This window comes from Amborella trichopoda, chromosome 9 (assembly GCF_054954075.1).
Source record: "Amborella trichopoda isolate Santa Cruz 75 chromosome 9, AtrichopodaSantaCruz75HAP2 v2.0, whole genome shotgun sequence".
In the NCBI taxonomy this organism is placed as follows: Eukaryota; Viridiplantae; Streptophyta; class Magnoliopsida; order Amborellales; family Amborellaceae; genus Amborella; species Amborella trichopoda.
In genome coordinates, this window is record NC_142344.1 from 44,742,350 (window position 1) to 44,765,497 (window position 23,148).

Genomic DNA, 23,148 nt, shown 5'->3' on the forward strand with positions numbered 1-23,148 from the left:
TGTGCATATCATCACCACCACCCATCACAGTTCTCATCAATCATTTGAAAGATTGGTGGTCTGACCTGAGTCAGACATGATCGGGCACTAAGAATCACCTGGGTCTTAAATTTTATTATTGAAATTTCTTCGGTCCAACTTAAACTAGTCCAATTCAGACCAGCAGGACTCGAGCTCAAGCCCTAGCAAGAGTCCCAACTTTAACTTTGTTATCATCACTACTTTTTATTCAAGACTCTCTTATGTATTTGTGTGTGTAGGGTAGGAGTGAGGGTTGCATTATTCAGATATCTAATTATCCGAAACGATGTTTTTTTTCAGCCATTTACTCTGTGGTTTACGAGAACCAAGGATGCATCCTTATGAGCAAGGATGTAGTATCATACCATAGATTGAGTGCGTTTAAGCTTAATACAAAAAACATATACATTCATGTACACATATGCATCATCCAAGTACATATATCCCAATTGTTTGTACCAATTTTTTTTTTTTTGATTCTTATTCTTTCTACCCGTCTTCCAGGTTCTAGAAATCATTTACAAACCAAAATAATAAAATATAGGGTTTCTCCAAGATCGAAGAGGCTTGATTTCTAAACCAAAAAACCTCATAAAGCAAAAACCCAAAAAAATGACATGCCGGGTCCAAGTGATTCAGGCAAGTCCGAGCCCAAATCATTGAGCTCCCAATCAATGATTTATGCAACACAATGAAGTTGGCAAGAGAATAGAAGATAGACACATTCATTGAAAACAAACAATTTCCCTCTCTTCTGCTTCCCTTTCAAGTTTTAATTCTCTCTCTAAACTTTCTCTCCCTCTAAAGAGATAAACGATCTCTCTCTCTCTCTCTATGGAATTCTGCTTCAAAATCCTTTAGTTTCTCTCACTACAACTCTACATGAATACCTTCCCTTTTCTTTTTTCATAAAACCCTTCTCAGAAATCTGCCACTTTCTCTCTCTAGAATTCTTCTCTGGAACACCATTATCTTTCTCAGCAAATCATATAGAAAGCCCAGTATCATATCTCTCTAGAACTCAACTTACAAATCCACCATTCTCTCTCTTTAAAGCTCTAGATACAGGACCTGATCCTTGCAAACCCCGATCTCTACCTCTCTCTATTGTTCCTCTCAAAATTGAGCCAAAAGCGTCATCTAAATAGAGGAGCTCCTTCATTTCTAAGGAAATTTCCCTATATATTCACCATCTTTTATAACCAGACCTTAAAGGAACCTTTCTGTAAATTAACAGACACTGCCATGGCCATAATTTGACAAGAAAATAAAGCCATTGAAGCCTCTAAAACTCTCGTGATCGACCGATTAAAGCAGCGTCTGTTGATGTCAGACACCAAATCATTGCCTCTTCGAGTCATTTTCAAGGTCTAGAGAGAATTGGGTCTCCCTGATGATTTCGAGCATTCAATTATAGTAAAGAACTCTACAATTTTCTCTCTGATTGATTGCCCATGAACCTAATACTCATATTCTAAAACTGATCGAAATGGACCTAAATTATACTCCTGAACCAGAGAATTCCATGGATGAATAAGAGGCTTGGTTTCAAGCATGGGTTACCACCTGGTATGAAACTGAGCAAAGAATTTAGGGCTAGGGTTAGAGAATGGCAAAAAATTCCTTATTAGAGATCATATGAAGACATAAGTGAAATTAGAGTTAACAAGAGATGGAATAAGAGGAAACCAAAGGCTGCAATCACAAGATTGGAGAAACGAGCAGTTGCAATCGTACACGAGTTCCTAAGCTTGAATGTAGAGAAAATGGTGGAGATGCAGTCTCTCTTCCCTTTCTTCCCATGTCTCCCTATAGTTCTCTCTCTAGCCAAGGGGCACATGATAGGGACGCATCTCTCAAGCCAACGGGCGTGATAAGTATCACTTGGGAACCCAATAACTCTCTCTCTCGCGTAATTCCCTTCAATTCCAAGGAATGAGACTAGTTTTCTCTTGAAAAAAATTAGGTAGTCAATCCCATATCACACAGTATGATATATCCATATCACAACTTATCAGATAAAACAAACAACATGACTGTAACAGGAGCCAAATCGCCCTTAAAATTCAAACACTAAACCAAAACCCATAAAAAATGGTACAGAGGTGATTTGAAATTGATCAATACAAAACGAGTGCATGCATACTTATCATTTACTTAATTAACATTGTGAATCAAGATAAGATAGCAACAGGTGATATTTTGAAGCACAATTTATATACAAAAATTGGGCATATATCGTTAATTAAAACTATGGACCAAGATAATGAATCAAGATAAGATAACAACAGGTGATATTTTGAAGCACAATTTATACATAAAAATTGGGCATATATCGTAACAAACAAATCACATAAGGTCTATCGTTAAAATTCAAAGTAAAATTAGGAACGGTGGAACCTGGTGGCTCTACTACTATTGTTAGCAAAATTTGATGGAGCGTGTATAAGATCAAACCCGGGATCAGAGAAGGGATGCCATGAGGCTGGTGATTGCAAAGCTCGGATTTTTATCCCTTCGCCCTTTAGAGAGATGTACGTCTTTTTCTTGTTGTATTCATCTTCTCTTTGGCTTCCCATTTTATAAGGAGAAGAAGGGATAACCATTGTATTTTTCCAACAGGTCTTTAAGAAACGAAGGGGTTCCTCCAATGGGTGTCTGAGAAAACGAGGGGTTACGTTCATATGGACGTTGGACCATATGACCGTTGGATATATTTGATTCCCACAAATGTAGGCTAAGACATGTAAGGCCTCATAGCCATACATGTCAACAATCAGTCTCGCCCCAGTTCTCCCTTAAAACCCCTTTATATATATTTGTTTTTCTTTTTTAAGCTTATTTAATGATTTTGTTAAGTCCCCTCTAAATGTCCACTGTATAAGCCCCTATCTTAATTTTTAATTTATTTCCTTAATTGGTTAACATTTGAAAATTTGCAACGCCACGTCCTAGGTTCAATTCCAAGTTGGGCTGAAACTGATAAAATCAAAAGCAAAAAAAAAAAAAAGAAAAGAAAGAAAGCAAAAGGTCAGGTTTGGCTGCCCTATCGTGACCCAGGCTTAGTTCAAGCCCTTGTACTCTGGTGGCCAGGTCCTTGGGCCACATTATGTTATCAAGACCTGGTGGCCAGGTCCTTGGGCCACATTATGTTATCAAGACCGAAGTTTTTTAGGGCGGGCTTCCTGAGTTAGGGCGGGCTTCCTGAGTTGGGCCGGGCCAGGTAACTCGGTCCATTGCGAACCCTACTCCAATTCCATAGAGATGGAGATCACCAAGGTTCAAAATCAAGTATGTTTTGAATTATCATAAGTTGCACAATGATCTGTCCTTCCAATCCCTAATGCCATGGTCTTCTCATCCTAATTCCCGTCTATATCATAAGTTACCCCTCTTTCTGTAGATTTCGGATCCAACAACATAGAGACCCAAGCGAAGAAGAAACCACCAACGTCGTCACCCATGCCACCAAGCCCTGCTGCATTCAAATCTCAAACTTCTTCAAATCCCTTTCCAACAGTAATCCTACGTTTTCTATAAGACCCCAACAGCCTAAGAGAAGCACTTAAGAGGATGAAATAATCACCTAAATTCAATTAAAGATGTAGTTTCTATAAGGCCTAAGCTTTATGAAAATAAAATAAAGCTTCACATCAAATCCTCATCCGAAAAGTAATTTTGGCAATAGAAATATCCATGATGGCTCTAAAATCAATTTCCAACATCGACAATAAAATTTAAAATTAAAAAAATAGTATAGATCTTGTAGAACTGTAAGAACTTATTTTTAGGAATAAATGGACAGTCTAGATAATTTGCTACAATATATACTATGTTTAGAGCTTGAAATCCTAATTTTTTATTTTTCAACCAGAATGTTCAAGCCGATATAATCGATATAAAGCTTTTCCAATGCCTAAATTGTAACTTTCGAAGAGTTATGAGGTGAAGATTTACTTATTTTAATACGGTTGCAGTCCTATCAAGCCATTTTGCTTCTATTAATAGGGAGTTCGAGCTAAAACCCAATAGAGTCAATATTTATATGCAGAGAAATCGGGAAAAGTAGGGGAAAGCTTGTTAAAAGTGAGACTTTAATGGAGGAAATATCATGAGAAAAACCCATACCATGAATGTGTAAAGGTGGCAAGGAGATTTGGTGAGATTGAGTATGTAATTTTTTTTTTCTTTTTTTTTGTTTTGGGTTGTTCACCAGTAGGAATCGAACTTTAAATATAGTATTCTTAATCATGAGTTGTTAATCACTCAAGCCCAAGCTCAATTCCTAGGCATTGACTAGTAATGGTAAACCAACCCTATTTCTAAAACTTTATTTATTAAATTATTTATTTTAATTGGATTCTTAGAGAGAAAATGGGATCTCAGAGCAAGAGAGATAAGAAGTTTTTAGCAAGAAGAGGGTGAAAGGAGGCAGACTTTGCAAGAAAGAGTTAAATTATGTGACTTTAGAGTGTTCCATTAATTTCAATGAGTTTCAATAGGGAGCTCAAGGAAAGGACATCCAAAACTACGCTCAATTACCTATTAACTTGAATAATGTGTTTGTGAGATGGTCATAAACAATGATTTAAAAATTGGGGACCCGATCTAGAATTAGGTGATCCAGATTGGAAATCGCCATGACCATCCCGGATCTGGTAAAAAACTGGGATTCGGTCAATTCATAATAGTAGGCTCGCCAATTTTTTCGCAGAACCGCCGATTCTTCATCGAGTCCGACCAATTCTGGCCGATTCTTCACCGAGTCAAGCGAGAAAAAACAAGTGAACAATTTTTCCTCGAATTATTTTTTAAAAACATTTGGGAAAAATGACCGATTACGTTGATTCTTCCGATCTGATCCACCGATTCCCCTGATCCAACACAAGTATGAGTGTGACCAATTCGAGTCACCGATCCGTTTTTTTAAACACTGGTCATAAAAGAAAAGGTGTAGGCTCATTTTCATTTCTCCCGAGAATGACATTACAACTAAACGATATTGATCAGCATGATGACCCCCATTGACATGAATATGAAAAAAAGAAGTAAGGACACAGTTTTGGTGAGTCAGTCGACTCATCTATTACCGTGCGGTCCCTTCTCAATCTAACGTCCATCTCGAAGATGGATGTCAAAAAATGTTACATCGACGAAAAGTTAAAGTGGACCGTGAAGAAAGGAACTCAAAAAATAAAATTTATACTTTTTGAAAAAGAAAATTTTTAAATTTAGATTATTGTCATAGTCCAGATTATTGAACTCTAAAATTTTGGATAAATATACATCTTTGAGGTATATTTTGTAGGGAGACCGTACAAGAATAGTGTGAGTTAGCCGACTCATCAAACACTTCTCCAAAAAATTGAATGTTTGAACTCTGGTTTTAGACCATTCATCAGCTATGTTTTTATTTTTGTTTTAAGCTACAAAATCATAAATCTAGAGCATAAATGTATGACTTGAAATGCATCTCAAATCGTATATCCATATCTAAGATGGATATTTGAAAAGTGATAACATTTGAATGGAACCTAATTTCAACTTCCCGTTTCAAAGCACTACGTAAAAACAACATATTGATTCCAAGGAGGGTCCATTTACTTTATTTTGTGAAGGGAGACATGATTATATGCACAGGGTGCGAGGTGCTTCACATACATCAAATGTTTTTCTTGACCAATCATTCCTAAAGCGGGGGTAAATTAGGCAATTAGGGTCATGCTTATGCTTGAATGAGGCGCGAGGTGCTTCACATACATCAAATGTTAATGTTTTTTTTGACCACTCGGTCATAAAGCGGGCGTAAATTAGGGGTCATGCTCATGCTTGAATGAGGCCCCATCCAACCAATGCTTGAGAATCATTAGCCACCGCAGGATCTAATCATTGATCAAGACAAGCGCGATGGCGATATTGGCACGAAAATTAATAAATCCCATGCCTGGCTGATATCCCACATAGGCAGCCAATCAATTTGATCATAACCTGGATATGCAAAACGATAGAGAGAGAGAGAGACGATAGTTTGGAGTCAGGGATAGGCTTCCTGATCTCATAAGAGGATGCCTATCGGCGATGGAGGTGATGATATTGTTCCTTTTGTTTTTGTTGATGATTGCGTACTCAAGGAAACGCTGAAGGGTGTGGAATCCTTCTCCCCATTAGAAGTGAAGTGAAATGCTGAAGGGTGTCTCGTTGTTGGCTGCGGTGCGAGGGAGGAGGCAGGACAGGCTCGTGAATAAAAGCATGGAGAAGTCTTTTAAAGGGGTTAAAAGTTGGATTCTGTAACAATACTGAATTTCTTGGGAGAGAAAAGTAGCTTACTCTGTGCAGGTGCCTCACCGTTTTTTATTCCGATGTTTCATAGGTTTTCTGTTCCTTTCTCACCACTATGAGGCCAGAAAGAGTTATTCCTTTTAGAGAAACTGCTTGTCACCTTACGTCAGGACGCTCTGCTCATCGGGTGGGTCCCTCCTGAAGAGCAAGAGTTATCGATTGTTGCTGTTGACAACGAGCTCTCTTGTTGAGAGGTGGCCGTGGAGCCAGACACCACCCTTGGCTATGCTACCACCGGCTGATAAAGTTGTTAGTGGATTGTCGTTCCGATGAATTCGTTGTGTCTAATGAGGTGCTTGATGATATGGGCGTTTTCTTTAGTATCTCAAAAGATGTGGTTGCTGCTATTCTAAATGAGAAAAGTTAATGACTCGGGCCATGCAGAGAAAGAGAAGGCTGAAGGAAAGAGCAGATTAGATCGACAAAGGCCTAGGCAAGACTAAGGCAAATCCGTTATGCAATGTACATGATCTTCCTTCAGAATTGTGGCTAGAAGGTTAAGGGGGATTGACAATGAGTGGTGCTGTGATTCTCAGTGATTTTAGTGATGCTGGCTCAGAGGATAGCAGTTCCTATTCCTCCTCTTCCATTTTCTCTGGAGATGCACCACCTTCCGGACCTGGTTCTACCTCTTACATGCCATGAAGATCCTAAGATGAAATGTGCAGGAGTTGGGTTGTATCTGCCGGAAGAAGGAGGTGATTATACTCGTTCAAAAGTATAGACTTGGAAGTTTGTTTTTCCAGGAAACTAAATTATTTAGTTCTGCTCTGTTTGATGTTAGGGAAGTCTGCGGTCTTGGTTCAGTTAGCTTTGTGGCATGGATGCTGATGGTGCATCAAGGGGGGCTATGATGTCCCTAGGATCCTTTTGTTTTGCATTGCATGGGTTCAATTTTCAAAGTCCATTTTGTTGGTTTGGTTCTTGAGGTATCATTTTCTAATTTCTAAGTGGTTATTATGTAATGTTGATGGTCCTAATGCTCAATCTCAGAGAATAGCTTTTGAATGATTTGGGTTGTGTTATTAATGATTTAAGGTTAGCTTGTTTCTTTGGTGGAGATTTTAATCTCATTAGATGGCCTAAAGAAATCTCTACACATCATTCCATTAATTCCACTAGGCGATTGTTTAACAATTTTATTATGAATTATGGCTTTTTGGACGTCCCCATATCTAGAATTCAATTCACTTGGTGTAACAATTCAACGTCAAATTTGACTATTAGTACACTTGATAGATTTCTTATATCGGGGATTGGGAGAGTTCCTTCGCTTTCACAAGTTTTACTCGCCTATCAATTCTTTTATACACTGACATCTCTGTTTTGGCCCTAGAACTTTTAAAATGGAACTCATATGGCTTGAAAACAATGAGGCGGTTCATATTATTAAACACACTTAGAGAATATTGTTGTCAATGGTTGGGCTAGATATAGAATGCATAAAAAGTTGTTAAATGTGAAGCATAGGTTTGCTTGAATGGAAGAAAAACTATAAATTTTATATTAGAGAGAAGCTTGACAATACTTTGAGAGGCATTCGACTTATTGATCAGGAGGTGCAACAGAAGGGGACCATAACTATACAACAGTTAAACAATTGGAGAGAACTGTAACATTCTTTGCATGACCTCTTGAAAATGGAGGAGATATATTAGAAACGGAGGTCGAGAGTAAAGTGGCTTAAAGAGGGTGACCAAAACGCCAGATTCTTTCATGTGATCACAAATGCTAGATGACGACAGCATAATATTTATAGTATTGTTTTCCAGAAGGTAGTGGTGTATGACCTTGCTGGTTGGGAAAATGATTTGGTGCAGCATTTCCAAAAGGTATCCAATTCTGAAAAAAAATTTGAAGTTCATTTGGAAGGATTACCTTTTAGTGTGCTTTTTGAACATTTATACTGCTCAGTTGGAGGCCCCAATTACAATGCAGGAGTTAAGATATGATGTTTTCGGCTACCCGGAGATAAATCACCGGGACCCAATGGTTTGCCATTGGCTTTCTTTTATAAGTTTTGGGACTAGCTTAAAAAATGATTTGCTGAATATGGTGGAGGAATTCAAGGAGAGAGGGATTATTGATGGGGGCATTAACCTTACTTATATAGTGTTGATTTCTAAGAAGGATGTCATTTTGTCTATTTCTGATGTGCGCCTCATTAGTTTGCTCGAAAGATCATTGCTAAAACCCTTACTAAGAGGTTAAAGCTGGTGCTTCCTTTCATCATTAAGGGTCCACAATCCGCATTTGTTAATGATATAATTATTACAAACAACGTTCCACAAGAATGCATCCACTGGAGGTTACAAGGAGAGCCAGGTATTCTACTAAAACTTGACATGTAAAAAGCTTATGATAGAGTGAAGTGCAAAATTTTGATGGAAGTTATGAAGCAGATGGGTTTCGGGTGCTAAATGAGAAGATTGATCTGGGGTTGCCTTGTAGTGCCCTCAAAAAGGTTTCTTTCGTGCGACTAGACCGTTGAGACAAGGTCCTTTTCTTTTTTACTTTAATTGCGGAGGCTTTTAGCCAGTTGGTTTCCAAAGTTAAGTGCTTGGGCAAAATCTCAGGTTTTAGAGTGGCTAGTGGTGGGCCGTCTGTTTTGCATTTATAGTATGCAGATGACACATTAATATTTTGTGGAGTCGATGATTATCAAGTTCAATAGCTCACTAAGTTTTTGTTGTGAGGTTTTGGAGTTAAAGGTTAATTTATAAAAATACCTCTCTAGTTAAGGGTTACTTGTGGAGGTGGTTTATTAGATCATGTTACTTACATCATTGGCTATAAGGTGTGGATTGTTTTCCTATCACTTATCTTGGTTTACCTTTATCTGATTCTAGATTACCTAGCTCCATTTGGGATCCGATGGTTAAGAGAGTGTATGGAAAGCTTGACCTTTGGAAGACCAAAGTTCTATCTTTGGGAAGGAATATAACCTTGGTGAGGTTTTATTTAGCAAAACCTTCATATCTACCATATGTCATTGCTTTTTATGCCTTCCTCACTTTGCAAGGTGCTTGAAAAGTTGATGAGAAACGTCTTATGGTGAAATTTTGATAAGAAGGTTAAATATCACCTGGTGAGTTGGAGCAATATTTGTGCCCCCAAGACGGAAGGTGGTTTGGGGATTAGAAAGTTAAAACTTGTCAACATGTCTTTGTTGGCCTAGTGGTGGTGGAGAGCTTTATTTTGTGATGACTAGTTATAGAAACAAGTTTTTGAGGCCAAATATGGTTTTAGCTGTGACTCTTCCATGGGTGGTAGGCTCTCTAGGAGACCTGGGGCTTCGAATTTTTGGAAAGTATTTTTGGAAAGGAATTTGGTAGAGGAGATACGATTAAATTTTGGTATAACAAATGAGTAGGTAATTTTGCGTTAAAACTATCCAACCCACAACGGTTCAAGAGAACTTTAAATCAATTTGCCGGTAGGTATTGCAGATATATAATTGTTATTGTAATATGGAGTGTGTTAACAACAGGATGCCTGATGTCATTATCGATCAATTGTCTTCGCTATTGAATGATCTCAACTCAGTATATATTTCTTCGTATGGTGAAGATGAGATGATTTGAGAATGTTAGCGAGATGGCATCTTCTTAGTCAACTCCGTCTATAGACTGCATTATCATGATAACTTTAGAGAAGATCGAAGCTCACTTAGTGTGGTCTTGAAGCTGCCCATTTCGCACAAAATTCAAGCTTTCTTGTGGATTCTTCTTCCAAAAAAGACCCTCAACATGGGCAATATGAGAAAAAGAAGAAATATACTGATAAATATTTGTATATTTTTTAAGGGGGATGAGGAAAATGGTAGTAATCTTTTTCTACATTATCCTCTCTAGTGCTATTTGGGGTTGGGCTTTTAGTTTGATGGGAATTCATTTAATGCTGTCTCATGGATAATCCCATATTTTATTGCATTTGGAACTCATTGATTTATCGAAATGTGGACGAGTTGTATGGAAGATCTTGAGGGCAGTTATATAATGGGAGATTTGGAAGGAGAAAAATAGAAGGACTTTCGAGGGTATTGTTCTTGGGTTGGAAGATATTAAAAGAAGAATCTTTGATGATTTATAGAATTGGTTCTCCATTCGAAAAGAATGCTTTTGGAGTATGGAAGGATGAAGTGTGGGTGAATCCAAAGTATATCACAAGTAATGCTTCTTGGCACATTAGACCAGGAGGTAGATGGAATCCACCTTCGAAAGGGTTGCACTAAGCTGAATTTTGATGGGAGCTCCTTGAGGATCCATGTCTGGTAGGTTGTTGTAGGGTGGTGAGGGATTCTAATGGTGATGCACTCCTTTCCTATGTAGACCCTTGTCGTATCACCATGGCAACCCATGTTGAATTCTCCTCTTTGTTATTCAGACTTAGATTGTTGAGGAATAGATAGCCAAATTCATGTTGTATTGTGGAAGGTGATTATTTAGATGTAATAAATTAGTGCACCAAACGAAGTAGACCACTATGGAGAGTGTTGCCGATGTGGTTAGAGGTAATGGACATTCGTGATGTTGGGAGGTGATGCCAAATCACCATCCCATGTGGTATTCTCCCTCTCGTTGAAGGGCATTTTCGTCCCGAAAATATATTTTTGAGTGGAGGGTCTTTAAAAGGTTTTTTCTAGAGAGAGAAACATAGATGAAAAGTGGGTGAGTGTGTAGAGAGAGAAGCTTGGGTTGGAAATTGGGGGTTTTGCAACAAAATGCTAGCACCACTATTTGGGGCTCATCTTGGGCTTTTTTTTTAGGCATTTCTTCGTGACATCGGCGAGTAGAAGAAATGACTCCATTGTAGGTGGTTTTGTGGTAGGAAGTTCTTTGTTTGAGTATTCTTTGAGATTGTATGAGGTAACTCTACATAATCCCAATCTTGTAAGATTTTTTCTTGATAGTGAATACACCTTTGCCGTCTTGCCCGTAGACGTAGCCCATTTTGGGTGAACCATATATATATATATATATGTATCCCTCTCTATTTCCATTTGTGTTGTGCTTTGAAGATTTCCTATATTGTTTGTTTTATTGTTGTTATATGTTTTCCAATTATAATGCATTTGTTATTGCATCTTGGGCATATTATTTGAGTGTTAAAATCATTGTGGTGGAGTGCTCACCATATCTAGTGGGATTTGAGATATCCCGATTTGCTCAAAAGGGGTGATTGGGTTATCTCGATTTTATAATAACTGGTATCAGAGCTCAAGGAATTAATGTAGTATTTTTGAGAAAATGGCATCTCATAAGTTTGAGGTGGAGAAGTTTAATAGAAAAGATAATTTTGAAGTTTGCAAATTAAAAATGCAAGATTTATTGGTACATCAAGGGCAACACAAAGCATTAATTGGAAGTGATAAGAAACCGGTAAATATGACTGATGATGATTGGGACAAACTCGATATGAAGGCACGGCCTACTATTCGCTTGTGTTTAGCGAATGAGATTTTGTTAATATTGTTGGTGAAAAGACGACAAAAGATTTGTGGGAAAAATTGGAAAGTTTTTATCAAACAAAATCTCTCACAACCCGAATTTTCTTTAAGAGAAAATTGTATATATTGAGAATGAAAGAATGTGCAAATGTGTCGCATCACTTGAATAAGTTTAATAACCTTAATTGCCAAATTGAGAGTATTGGTGTGAGAATGGATGATGAAAATAAAGTGGCCACATTGTTTTGTTCATTACCGGAATCCTATGATAAACTTGTTACTACATTAAGCTGTAGTAAAGAGGATTCGCTTGATTTGGGCTCGGTGTGTAGTGCCCTACTTGTCGATGAACTTTGAAAGAATGCATCTTTGGGAAGTTCGGTAGAATCGAAGACGGAAGCTCTTGTGGCAAGAGGTCGATCGAATGAATGGGTTGATTTGTCTAGGAATCATTCAAAAAATAATTCAAGATTTCGATCAAAATCTAGTGGTTCCAATAACAAGAATGTGTATTGGTATTGTGGGAAGCCCAGTCATATAAGAAATAATTGTTTTAAAAGAAATTGAGTGAATTCTTCCGAAGCTCCTAATGCGGGAGGTGAAAAACCATGTGCATACAAGAATGATGCAAATCAAGTTGAAGGGTCTACATCCGGTTCATTGAAGATGAAGTATTGATGGTGACATATAATTCAATATTCTATCTAAATTGGATACTTAATAGTGGAGCCACCCATCGCATGTGCCCACATAGATCATGGTTTGACTCATAAGAGTCATGTGAAGGAAAATCAGTATCTATGGGTAATAATTCCACTAGCAAGGTGGTTGGAATGGGTTCGATTTGCCTAAGGATGTTTGATAGGACTATTCCAGCAATTAAGGATGTTAGACATGTGCCGAAACTAAAAAAGAGCTTGATTTCTCTCTTTTCTCTAGATTTGGAAGGTTATAAGTTCACCGGTCAAGGTAGAGTAATCGAAGTATCAAAAGGGGCTCTAATTGTGGTGAAAGGAGTCCTACTTGGGAGCTTGTACAAGTTATTGAGCAGTACAATAATAAATGATGAAGTGAATTCCACGGTTGAAGGTGAGGAAGTTCCATTTCGCCTATGGCATATAAGATTGGGGCATAGGAGTGATACGGGTATGGAGGTCTTGATGACGATGAATTTTATTCTTACACTTAAAATTGATGGATCCGAATTTTGTGAGCATTGCGTCTATGGGAAACAATATAGACAACCTGTCAAGGCCGGGAAGCATACAAGCAAGTGCAAATTTGATTGCATTCACTCGGATGTATGGGGCCCTTCACCAACTACATCTCATGGCGGTGTATTATATTTTGTTTCATTTGTTAATGACTTCTTAAAAAAAGTATGGATCAAAACTCCCAAGTCTAAAAGTGATGTGTTTTGTGCATTCAAAACTTTTAATGCCAAAGTTAAAAAATCTACAGGGCATCACATCAAAGTTCTTCAGACCGATAATGGTGGAGCGTTTATATCAAAGGAGTTCGAAAATTTTCTAAGGCCGAGAAAATTATAGGCATTACACAAATGCCTACAATCATCAACAAAATGATGTCGCTGAGAGGAGGAATCATACTTTGATGGAGCATGTGATGTGCATGTTAAGCAATGCCGGCTTAGAACAAAAATTATGGGCAAAAGCCGTATCAATTACTTGTTATCTTATCAACCAATCACCTTCGATAACATTGGGAAATAAAAGTCCTAATGAGGTACAGTATGAAACTCCGAGTGACTACTCCGATTTAAACATTTTTTGTTCTAATGCATACGCACTTATTCCAAGTTGCCAAAGTCCGAAAACAGAAAAAGAAAGAAGAAGCATGGCTAAGGTTCCTTATGCAAATGCGATTGGAAGTTTAATGTTTGTCATGGTATGTACAAGACCAGATATCGCGCATGCGGTTGGAGTTCTAAGTTGGTTTATAGCAAACCCCGGAAATGTTAATTGTGAAGCAACAAAATGAGTGCTTCGGTACTTAAGAGCTACAACTAGTTATGCAATCACATTTGGCAAGAACTCAATTCCAATACAAGGTTTTGTGGATGCAAATTTTGCAGGTGATCTTGATAGAGGTAGGTCGACTACCGCATTTGTTTTTCGGTTTGCCAATGGACTAGTAAGTTAGATGTCAACGCTCCAAGATACGGTAGCATTGTCAACTATTGAAGCCGAGTACATGGCAGCAACGGAGGCATCAAAAGAAGTTGTGTGGCTTCAAGGGTTGATAGGTGAGATAGGTATTATGTGCAAGCCCATAGAACTATTTTGTGATAATATAAGTGCTATCCATTTGGCCAAGGACCCGGTTCACTACAAGAGGTGCACATATTAGTTCAATATCACTATATCCGGCAAGTTAGTGAACATGAAAGATTTCGATTGGTCAAGATCAAGACTGGTGACAACCTTGCGGATATGCTTACAAAGACTATCCAAGTAGAGAAGTTAGAATGGAGTCTAACTTCTCTAGGTTTCAAGGAAGAAAGGAAGTGATGATTGATAAGGCAAGGGTGCGACTTTGCATCAAGGAGGACATTGTTGGGAGGTGATGCTAACTCACCACCCCATGTGGTATTCTCCCGCTTGTTCAAAGGCATTTTCGTCCCTAAAATGTATTTTTGAGTGGAGGGTCTTTAAAAGGTTTTCTCTAGAGAGATAAACGTGGATGAAAAGTGGGTGAGTGAGGAAGCTTGTAGAGAGAGAAGCTTGAGGATGGAAATTGGGGGTTTTGCAACAAAACCCTAACACCACAATTTGAGGCTCATCTTGGACCGTTTGTTTGACATTTCTTCGCAGCATCGGTGAGTCGAAAAAAGGAATCTATTGTAAGTGATTTTGTGGTAGGAAGTTCTTTGTTTGAACATTCCTTGAGATTGTACGAGGTAACTCTACATAACCCCAATCTTGTAAGTTTTCCTCTTGATAATGAATATACATTTGCCATCTTGCCCGTGGACGTAGTCCATTTCGGGTGAACCACGTATATGTGCGTGTCCCTCTCTATTTTCATTTGTGTTGTGCTTTGAAGATTTCTCATATTGCCTCTTTTATTGTTGTTATATTTTTTCCAATTATATTGCACTTGTTATTGCATCTTTAGCATATTATTTGAGTGTTGAAATCATTGTGGTGGAGTGTTCACCACATCTAGTGGGATTTGAGATATCCCGATTTGCTCAAAAGAGGTGATTGAATTATCCCAATTTTACAACAAGTGAGAGCTTGGAGGTCTCGTTTAAGCATGTTTGCCGTGACGCCAACTCTGTTGCCGATGGCCTTACTAAGTTTGGTGTGAACTTAGAGATGTTATTGGTTTATAATGATTTGATTAATGTATAATTCTATTGTAACTCTTCATTTCATAAATGAAATACGGAAATCTTGTCAAAAAAAAAGGAAAATTAATAAATCCTCCCACATCGAAAATTCTTATAATAATGTCTCATGTTGAAAAGTCTCTCACACTCATTACCTCAAAATATTTATTTATTGAATTGCAGGGTACTTTTTAGCTTAATTTGTGATACCCTCGTTAATGACTCACACAAAAGTTATAATAAATATCATATCTCTCTATCTCGACTTACATTCCCATTCTATTTATACCTCTGTCTAAAAATGTAAACCAGTTAGTTTTTCTCTCTAGAGATGTAATGACTTTAGGATCTTTTTAGAGAAAAAAATATAGGAAAGAAAAAGGGAGAGAGAAAGCAACAAATCCATTTATAGTTTTAGATAGAGAAACCAGTAACATATTCATGTTTTAAAGAGAGCTTTAAAGAGAGAAACCAACACACTTATACACATTTTTAGAAAGAGAGAGAGAGATGAATATGAATAGGAAGGTAGACCTAGAGAGAGAAAAAAAAAATGGAGTTGTCAGGTTTACTTAAATGCGGGCAATTGATTTGGAAGACATTTAAAGCAATTGTTTTATGTATGACTTGGAAAGAAAGAATTAGAAGAACTTTTGAAGGTGCAATTTTGAATTGAGAAAATGTCAAAAACATGATTTTAAACAACATAATGATATGATTTTCGATAACTAACGAGAGGATTGGGATCTCAAACAAAGTAGATATTGTGGTAAATTTTAATAATATTATCAATAATACCTCAGTAGCATCGAAACCAAGGGGAAGACAGAGACCACCATTGCCTAGTGGGTTTGCCAGAAATTGAGATGGGAATATTTTTTTCTCTTTTGCTGGGCCTTCTGGTTTTTTTATAACAAACAAGGCCAAGTTATGTGCTTTACTGTAAGGTTTGAAATTATCAAAGGAGAGGAACATTAGGGGTTGTATAGCAAAAAGAGGTTTATTTAATGTGATTAATTGGTGCAATAATAAGAGTAGGCCTCCAATGAAAGTTGCTATCGGTATGGGCTGAAGTTTTGGATATTGTAGCAAATTGGAGACCTAGTTTCAAAATGATTACAAAGACGCCAATGATATTGCAGATGCTTTGGAAATAAGGACGTTAAATTTTGGTTCTACAGTGGTCTTGAGACAATGGGCCCCTTTCTTAAATATTTTGGATAAATGTTATTGGGGTGGTGAAAATATCAAATATTCCAAAAATTCAAAATCTTTAAATATGGATCTTTGGATCAAATTGGCCTATTTTCATCCATAACCCTAATTCAACCTATAAATACCTCTTTAAAAATCCAAAAAAATATATATGAAAAACATATGGATATTATAAAAAATCCGTGTAAAATACTCTTACCAAAATCCATATAAATTAGTAGATAAATCCCATAAAATAAAATAAAAACCCTCAGATACATCGTAAAAAATTAGAAAATAGGTAAATTTCTAAAAAATACTAAAAAATTAAAAAATTCCTATTTGAAATTTGGCTACCCTAAATCCCTTAGAAAATTAGGGAACATCTCTGAACCTTAGAAAAAATTAGGTAAACCTTACCTAAGATCCTTAGTCCCATTATAAAGCCGTAGGAACCCTAGATCTAAGCAAAGGAGTATTAGATCCAGCAAATTCCGGCAAGCAAAGGCATCCAAAAAAGAGAAGATGGTGGCACAAGAAGAGCGGTCTGATCCAAGCCCAAAATTTTGGATTTCAGGTCCCTAAGGTAAGTACTTGCAACTTTCTCTTTAATTTAGTGATTTTTATCTAATTTTAGTTTATTTTCACTGCAATTTCCTTATCTTAAAGTTAGTAAAATTTTAGAAGTATTTAAAAAGCTTTATACATGAATTCTGAAGCTGGTCATGCCAATAGACTCATAAGAGAACCGAATCTATATGGATCAGTGATCCTTCTGAACCTATAATTTGAGCAATCCCACTCTATTTACTAATATATAAATTTAACTCATTATGCATGGTATTTGAGTTGAACTCGCACTAAGATCGGCACAAATCCGAGCGTAAACATAAGGTCACAGTTGTTTAATAGCTTTTGAATTTTAATAATTTTCTACAAATTAGATTGACTTGAAATTTGTAGCATGTGTACATCTAACCAATTCGTACTTCAATAAAATATTTTAAAAATAATTAAAATAAATAAAATACCTCTAGAATATTCATATGGGCAATCTGATCATTTGTGTTATTTGGTTTTCATTTTATATTTTATACATGTGTGGTGCAGACACCTACAAAATTTTGAGTTAATCGAATTTATAGAAAAATTGTTATAGTTTAGACACTATTAGACGATCGTGACCATTTAATGATCTTTGAATAATGATCAGCCATAAGCAAGGTACTGTAGAAATTCAATCATCAGTATTTTTTTATGTGTTTTCCTAAGGTAGAGTTGAACCCAGACACGTTCGACCGGAATCGATTAACCCTAATTTAGAGGGTGGAAATGCTCTCTCTGATAAAATTAAAACAGAGATATCGTTCCCATAGTTAAAGAGTGCTCCACAAATTATCATTCTATATATTTCATGGTGTATTAGGAGCATTCTCTTATTTTAATATGCTTTTCACTTCTTGTAGCCGATCGTGCAAAGTAAAGAACTCTTACTTTCAAAAAGATGCATAGGACTTGACCAGCATTTGGACTTTGGAGTTCTCTCATAATCACAATAGCAAAAGCATATAATTTGAATAAGTTTTTTAACTCGTGGATCCTGATCAAGATAGCAAAAGATAAGCAGTGTTAAGATTTATTGCTTGTTATGGAGATGGTGTTGCTTTGCTAATGAGTATAGTGGTAATGTTCTTGTGAGAGGTCCTTTTGGGAAAGAGAAAAATGGACCAAAAACAAGGGGCAATTTAATTGATTTGAAAAAGATCCATGAGAGGCCTTTTTTCTTTTTCTCCTAAAAATAAAGACTTAAAAAACTGGGTCTATGACTTACAATCGCCCATCTGAAAACCCGGTCTGGATTGGCGGTCAGGATCAATAATCTGGTTGAGTGAATTGGCCAACCTTTATGTTTTTAATAATTTTCCTTTTTCAGTTTTAAATTTTTTATAGCAACTTGATGTTGGAGAAGGAGTACGATTTGTTGATCTGGGTTGATACTGATCTGGATCCGATTTCAAGCCGGCCGATTCATCTGGCTGATCCGAGATTCAAAGCACCAATTGCGCGTGATCCCACAATTATAAGATTAAAATCCAACAGTGTCCCTACACATAGTTGTTGAATTTGATAAGATTAAATCCAGACATCCAGCATATTGTCTTTAGAGTATACTATGCTCCTTTAGGAGCAGATTATGCATTTACTCAATCCGGCAAACTACATACTTGAGAGTTTTTTCATATTTAAAATTTTGAGATCCATCTAATTATAATAGGATGATTATTTTCAAAAAAAAAAAAAAAGATTTTGAGTTCTTGAACATCTAGATCATTCCATCCAAAAATTGAATCGTTCTAATGCAATTTTGGGATTTGTTTTCCTTAGCACATAGAGAGTGAGAGTTACTTTCTTTTTATCTAGGTTGGTTGCTAGATTGTAAAGAACACATTCTCAAAATTTGAGATGTAAAAGATATTCCCCGTTTAAGTTTTACCCAAGGGAATAGATGGATAGTATACTCTTGCGGGAGTAAAAAATTTACATGCTAGGGTCCGTGGGGAAGTTTTGGTCACAGCATCCATCACAAGGACAAACGTTTAATAATTTCCTAGCCTTATCGACAAACACAATAAACAAATAATTAATTCCATGTAGAGGTATAATTGTCATTTTTTAAAGAGTAATTTACTTATGGACATAAGGGGCATCTCATAATGCCCCTTGGTCGGGGATGGTATCGGTGCATCAGCTTTAAATTTTTTTTTCGTTTTTAATTGTCTGAGCCATGTCATATGTTTTAGGACAGTTGGCGATCGAGATGGGTAGCCTAATCCACAAACACAATAAATAAATAAATAATTTCATGTAGGGGTATAATTATCATTTTTTAAAGAGTAATTTACTTATGAATATAAAATAAATCAATAAAATAAATAAATACAAAATGGGTCAATTTTGGCCAAAGCTTACAAAAAAAGGTGGTTTACTGTAGAGTTTTTAGTTTTCCTATAATGCCCCTTGTATGGGATGGTAACCAGACCAGCTTTAAATTTTTTTTCATTTTTAAATGTCACATGTTTTAGGACAGTTGGAGACCGATCCAAGGTCCCATCCTTTGACCATTTAGACTATGGTGTTACATGGCATTATGATACGTTGTTTGAGGATGAAGATCTCGGACCACTTCAATCCAGCTAGCGGTCTGAGGTCCCCATCCTCAGCCCACTCACACCGTATCGTTCGACCACATTATAGGTGGTTTGATGATGGACATTTTGAACCACCTGCATGTGGTGTAACACGACAATATGTACAGTTTGAGAATGGGGACCTTGGACTACCTGTTGTAACACAACAATCTAGGTGGTCCGAGACCGGTTTCTAACTAACTGTCCAAAATATAGGACACGGCTCAGACAATAAAAAAAAAAACTAAAAAAATAAATAAAAAATAAAAACCGGTCCGGGGATTCCCGGAACGATGCACATTATGGGAAAAAATTAAAAAGCCCTACACTAAAAGATATTTCTCGTAATTTTTGGCCAAATTGACCCATTTTATATTTTATTTATTTATTTGGTAAATTTTCTGAATGTGTGAAGACTAATGAAGCTTCTTAAATGATTTGACCTTATAACTCCCTACGTTTCACATGAAATGTGAAGAAACAGAAAAACATTTGAACAATGGAGGCTTTTGGGCAATGCACACTAATTCGAGATTGCTTGAGCGACGCTTGTCATTTAGGTGAAACATCTTTATCCATTTCAACAAATCTGGGCCTCCAATCTCTCTCCACCGATCTGGCCCCTCCAATCTCTCTCAACCGATCTGGGCCCTCCAATCCCATGTCCTCTCTACTGTCCTCTCTCTCTCTCTAATAACTGAATGACTTCTCATACAATTAACAGATTTCTAGTGAAGTGGACGCGAAGAAAAGAAGCCCATAATCTATTTTAACATTAAACAAATTATTGTTCTCACCACCCTTCCTAACAACCTTCACTTCCTCAATAAAAAGACTTCTGTGATCTCTCATTTCCTTGCCACTGTCAACTGACTGGCACTAGAGGAAGCATCATGGAAGCTGAAGCTGCTGAAAAAAGATGCGAAATCGACACGAGCGCGCCATTCCGGTCGGTGCGCGAAGCTGTGATTCTCTTCGGCGAAAGGGTCTTAGCAGGGGAGGTTTATGCCAACAAACTCAAAGAGGTAAGGCCTATTGATGATTCATTTTGAGTTTAGCTGGGTATATATGAAATTAGAATAGGTTTCGGGATTTTGAATATCAGAGCAAGAACAAGTTGACTCAATTGGAAATTCGAAAGTGAGCCGAATTTAGAAAAACCAAGTGATGCACTCTAGAAATTCAGCCAAAATGAAATAGAATTCAGAACAATTCAATGCCATAGAAGTTTTTGCTCAAACCGAAGACTAGATTTTTGGCCAAATTCGATCAAAACTTGAAATTTTTCTCATATGGAATGCCTCAGCAGTGCAAAATACTTTGCTAGTATTTTGTTGGTTTACATAGCAACATAGAATGCTAAAACATTGCATATCAAGAGATGGAAATGATTGAACACCAGATGAATTACAATGAGTAGGAAAATGGTAATGGCAGTTGAAGTTTTCAATCTATAGCATCAACTCCCTTTTGAATTTTTATATGTTATTTGGATGTTTTCACTGAGTAGATATTTATATTTGACTAATTAATGACAATCATTATTGATTTATTCGATTTATATATTGCTTATATTCTTCAGGCAAAGCCTTTTGCAACTAGTTCTAGGTATAATATATAGTACCTGTGAATCTTATTATTGAATGGGGGTTGGCAAAATGGACTTTATATGAAAGTTTGAGATTTTCAGGAAGAGGAAATGCCAAATTAGAAGTCCTCCTGAATGTATCCTCACATACTGGCTCCAATCCTCCTCTTTTGAAACTAAGAACTCCTCAGGCCTTTAATGCAATGCCTAACTTTGTTATAATTGATCAAAATAGACAAATATATCCATATCAAACACTCCCATAATTGTTGTTTTTTTGTTTTTCTGAATGTCCTCCCATATTTGTTGTTTCTTGGATCAGTTCTCTATTTTTCTAGTTCGAGGCGTTCCAACTTTTGTAGAAGGTCTCTCTAGAGGTTGTCTAATTAGTTATTAACTTTAGCTGGGGTTGAAGAAACTTATCATTTGAATTCCTCATACCGTTTTTCTCCACCAGATGCAAAAATCAGCAGGTGAGAATAATTCAAGGGCTTTGAAGCTGGGAATCGCAGCTGCAGAGCTTGAGGAGGCAAAGCAAAGCTTGAAGAAAGCCATGGAAGAAGGCCAAGAGATGGCCAACACCCTCAATTCCCTGAAAGAAGAATTGGAGCAAACAAGAAAAGAACTCGAAAGAGTGAAGGCAAAGGAATCCAACAAACACAGAGAACTTGATGTTAAGACCATTGAAGAAACAGTAAAAGGGGAAGAAACACTAAAAGTGGGAGAAACAGATGCTAAACATGATCTACAGAAGAAGAGATATGTATCATTTGCCAACCCACCATCTCTTGCTGAAGTTTTGAGCTCGGGAGTCGCCGACTTGCCATCGAAGAAAGAAAGCCAAGGCATTGATGGGACTGGTGGTGGAAACATGAACAAGGCAGTACAACCAGCATATGGAAAGGTACAAGAAGAAGCTGTTCTAGAGAGATACCCATCAATAAAAAAGAAAAAGAAGCCACTGATTCCTTTGTTTGGACTCTTTAAGAAGAAGGGTTCTCAAGAAGTAGCCTCTCCTAAAGCTCCAGTCAAGTGAGCTTGTGCTCACCCTTAAAGGGCTTTGTGGAATCAAGATCAAGACTGGGGAGGTTCCAATTTTCAAATAAAAAGCACATAGATTTGAGCTCCAACATGTAGTTCCCTTTAGCTCAAATAAGAGTTAGGCATTATTTTTTGAAAGCAAAAAGAGTCTATGTTCTTGCCCTTTGTGGGGTTTATATGATCTTTTGGGGGATTTGTTGGGTTTTGAATGCAAAGAGAACAAAAGAACAAAAAAAGAACAGAAAAAAGAAAAAGTTGGTAATTAAGCATAGGTGATATGCTTCACTTAGCATGTTGGAAATGGATAGGCCAAATTTGCAGTTCCTTTGAATTGAAGGCTCGAAACAATGAAAGAGTACTTGTTTGAAGATGGGTGTGCAAAATGAGAGTTACGGGCATCTTTCTTTCCAATCCTGAGCTTTAGCTTTTGTTTTGTTTTCCACTTTTGCTTTTGGTAAAGGAGATACTCTCTCTCTCTCTCACTCTCTCTCACTCTTTCTCTCTCTCGATTCCTGTCAGCTCGGGTCGATGGAAGAATAGGACAAGTGCAATGGGACATCTTAAATATGGGCCAATCCGGTAACTAATTCATTTTGTATTTGAATTTTTGTTGGTTTGCTACAAATTCAACTCATATGAAATCTAGAATGTCTGTTTTTCTCATCAAGATGCATCTAATATAAAATGATCAAAATAACCTCTAAAATTTTTGTAAATATTTTTATCTGATGAATATTTATGAATTATTTTTTGATATTTTTATTAGATTCGTCTATTTTTTAAAAATAGATTTTCCATCTTTCAAGTGATTTGGATTTGCATAAATAAACATAAAATTAAAATACGAAATGCAATCGTGGTCATTAGATTGACCCAGATTCAATCTGGGCCATTTGACATTTATTGTAGCTGTCAGTTAGTGGGCACCTTAATTCTACATTTTAAGATTGCAACCATATATAAACTTTTTCCA

The 23,148-nt window shown here is 36.8% G+C and overlaps 1 protein-coding gene, 1 long non-coding RNA gene and 1 pseudogene across 2 annotated transcripts; 2 read left to right on the forward strand and 1 right to left on the reverse strand.

Annotated features, from left to right (window-relative positions):
- Positions 1-633: 633 nt before the first annotated feature.
- On the forward strand, positions 634-1,896 carry LOC110008375 (protein ROOT PRIMORDIUM DEFECTIVE 1-like; annotated as a pseudogene).
- An 18,177-nt stretch (positions 1,897-20,073) lies between these two features.
- On the reverse strand, positions 20,074-22,255 carry LOC148780549 (uncharacterized). Its single transcript, XR_016041727.1, has 2 exons — positions 21,576-22,255; positions 20,074-20,604 (listed from the first exon to the last, which is right to left on the reverse strand). It is a non-coding gene; the product is annotated as an uncharacterized LOC148780549 (long non-coding RNA).
- LOC18447094 (WEB family protein At1g75720) lies at positions 20,342-22,543 on the forward strand. The gene is made up of 2 exons (XM_020675285.2): positions 20,342-20,571; positions 21,592-22,543. The coding sequence occupies exons 1-2, from the start codon at positions 20,440-20,442 to the stop codon at positions 22,168-22,170; spliced, it is 711 nt and encodes a 236-aa protein (XP_020530944.1). The 5' UTR covers positions 20,342-20,439; the 3' UTR covers positions 22,171-22,543.
- Positions 22,544-23,148: the final 605 nt, after the last annotated feature.

Bases quoted from the DNA above. Each gene is read 5' to 3' on its own strand.
- LOC18447094 (XM_020675285.2), top strand. From the start codon at position 20,440: ATGGAAGCTGAAGCTGCTGAAAAAAGATGCGAAATCGACACGAGCGCG. The intron at 20,572-21,591 runs GTAAGGCCTATT...TTTCTCCACCAG, and splicing joins ATGCCAACAAACTCAAAGAG to ATGCAAAAATCAGCAGGTGA.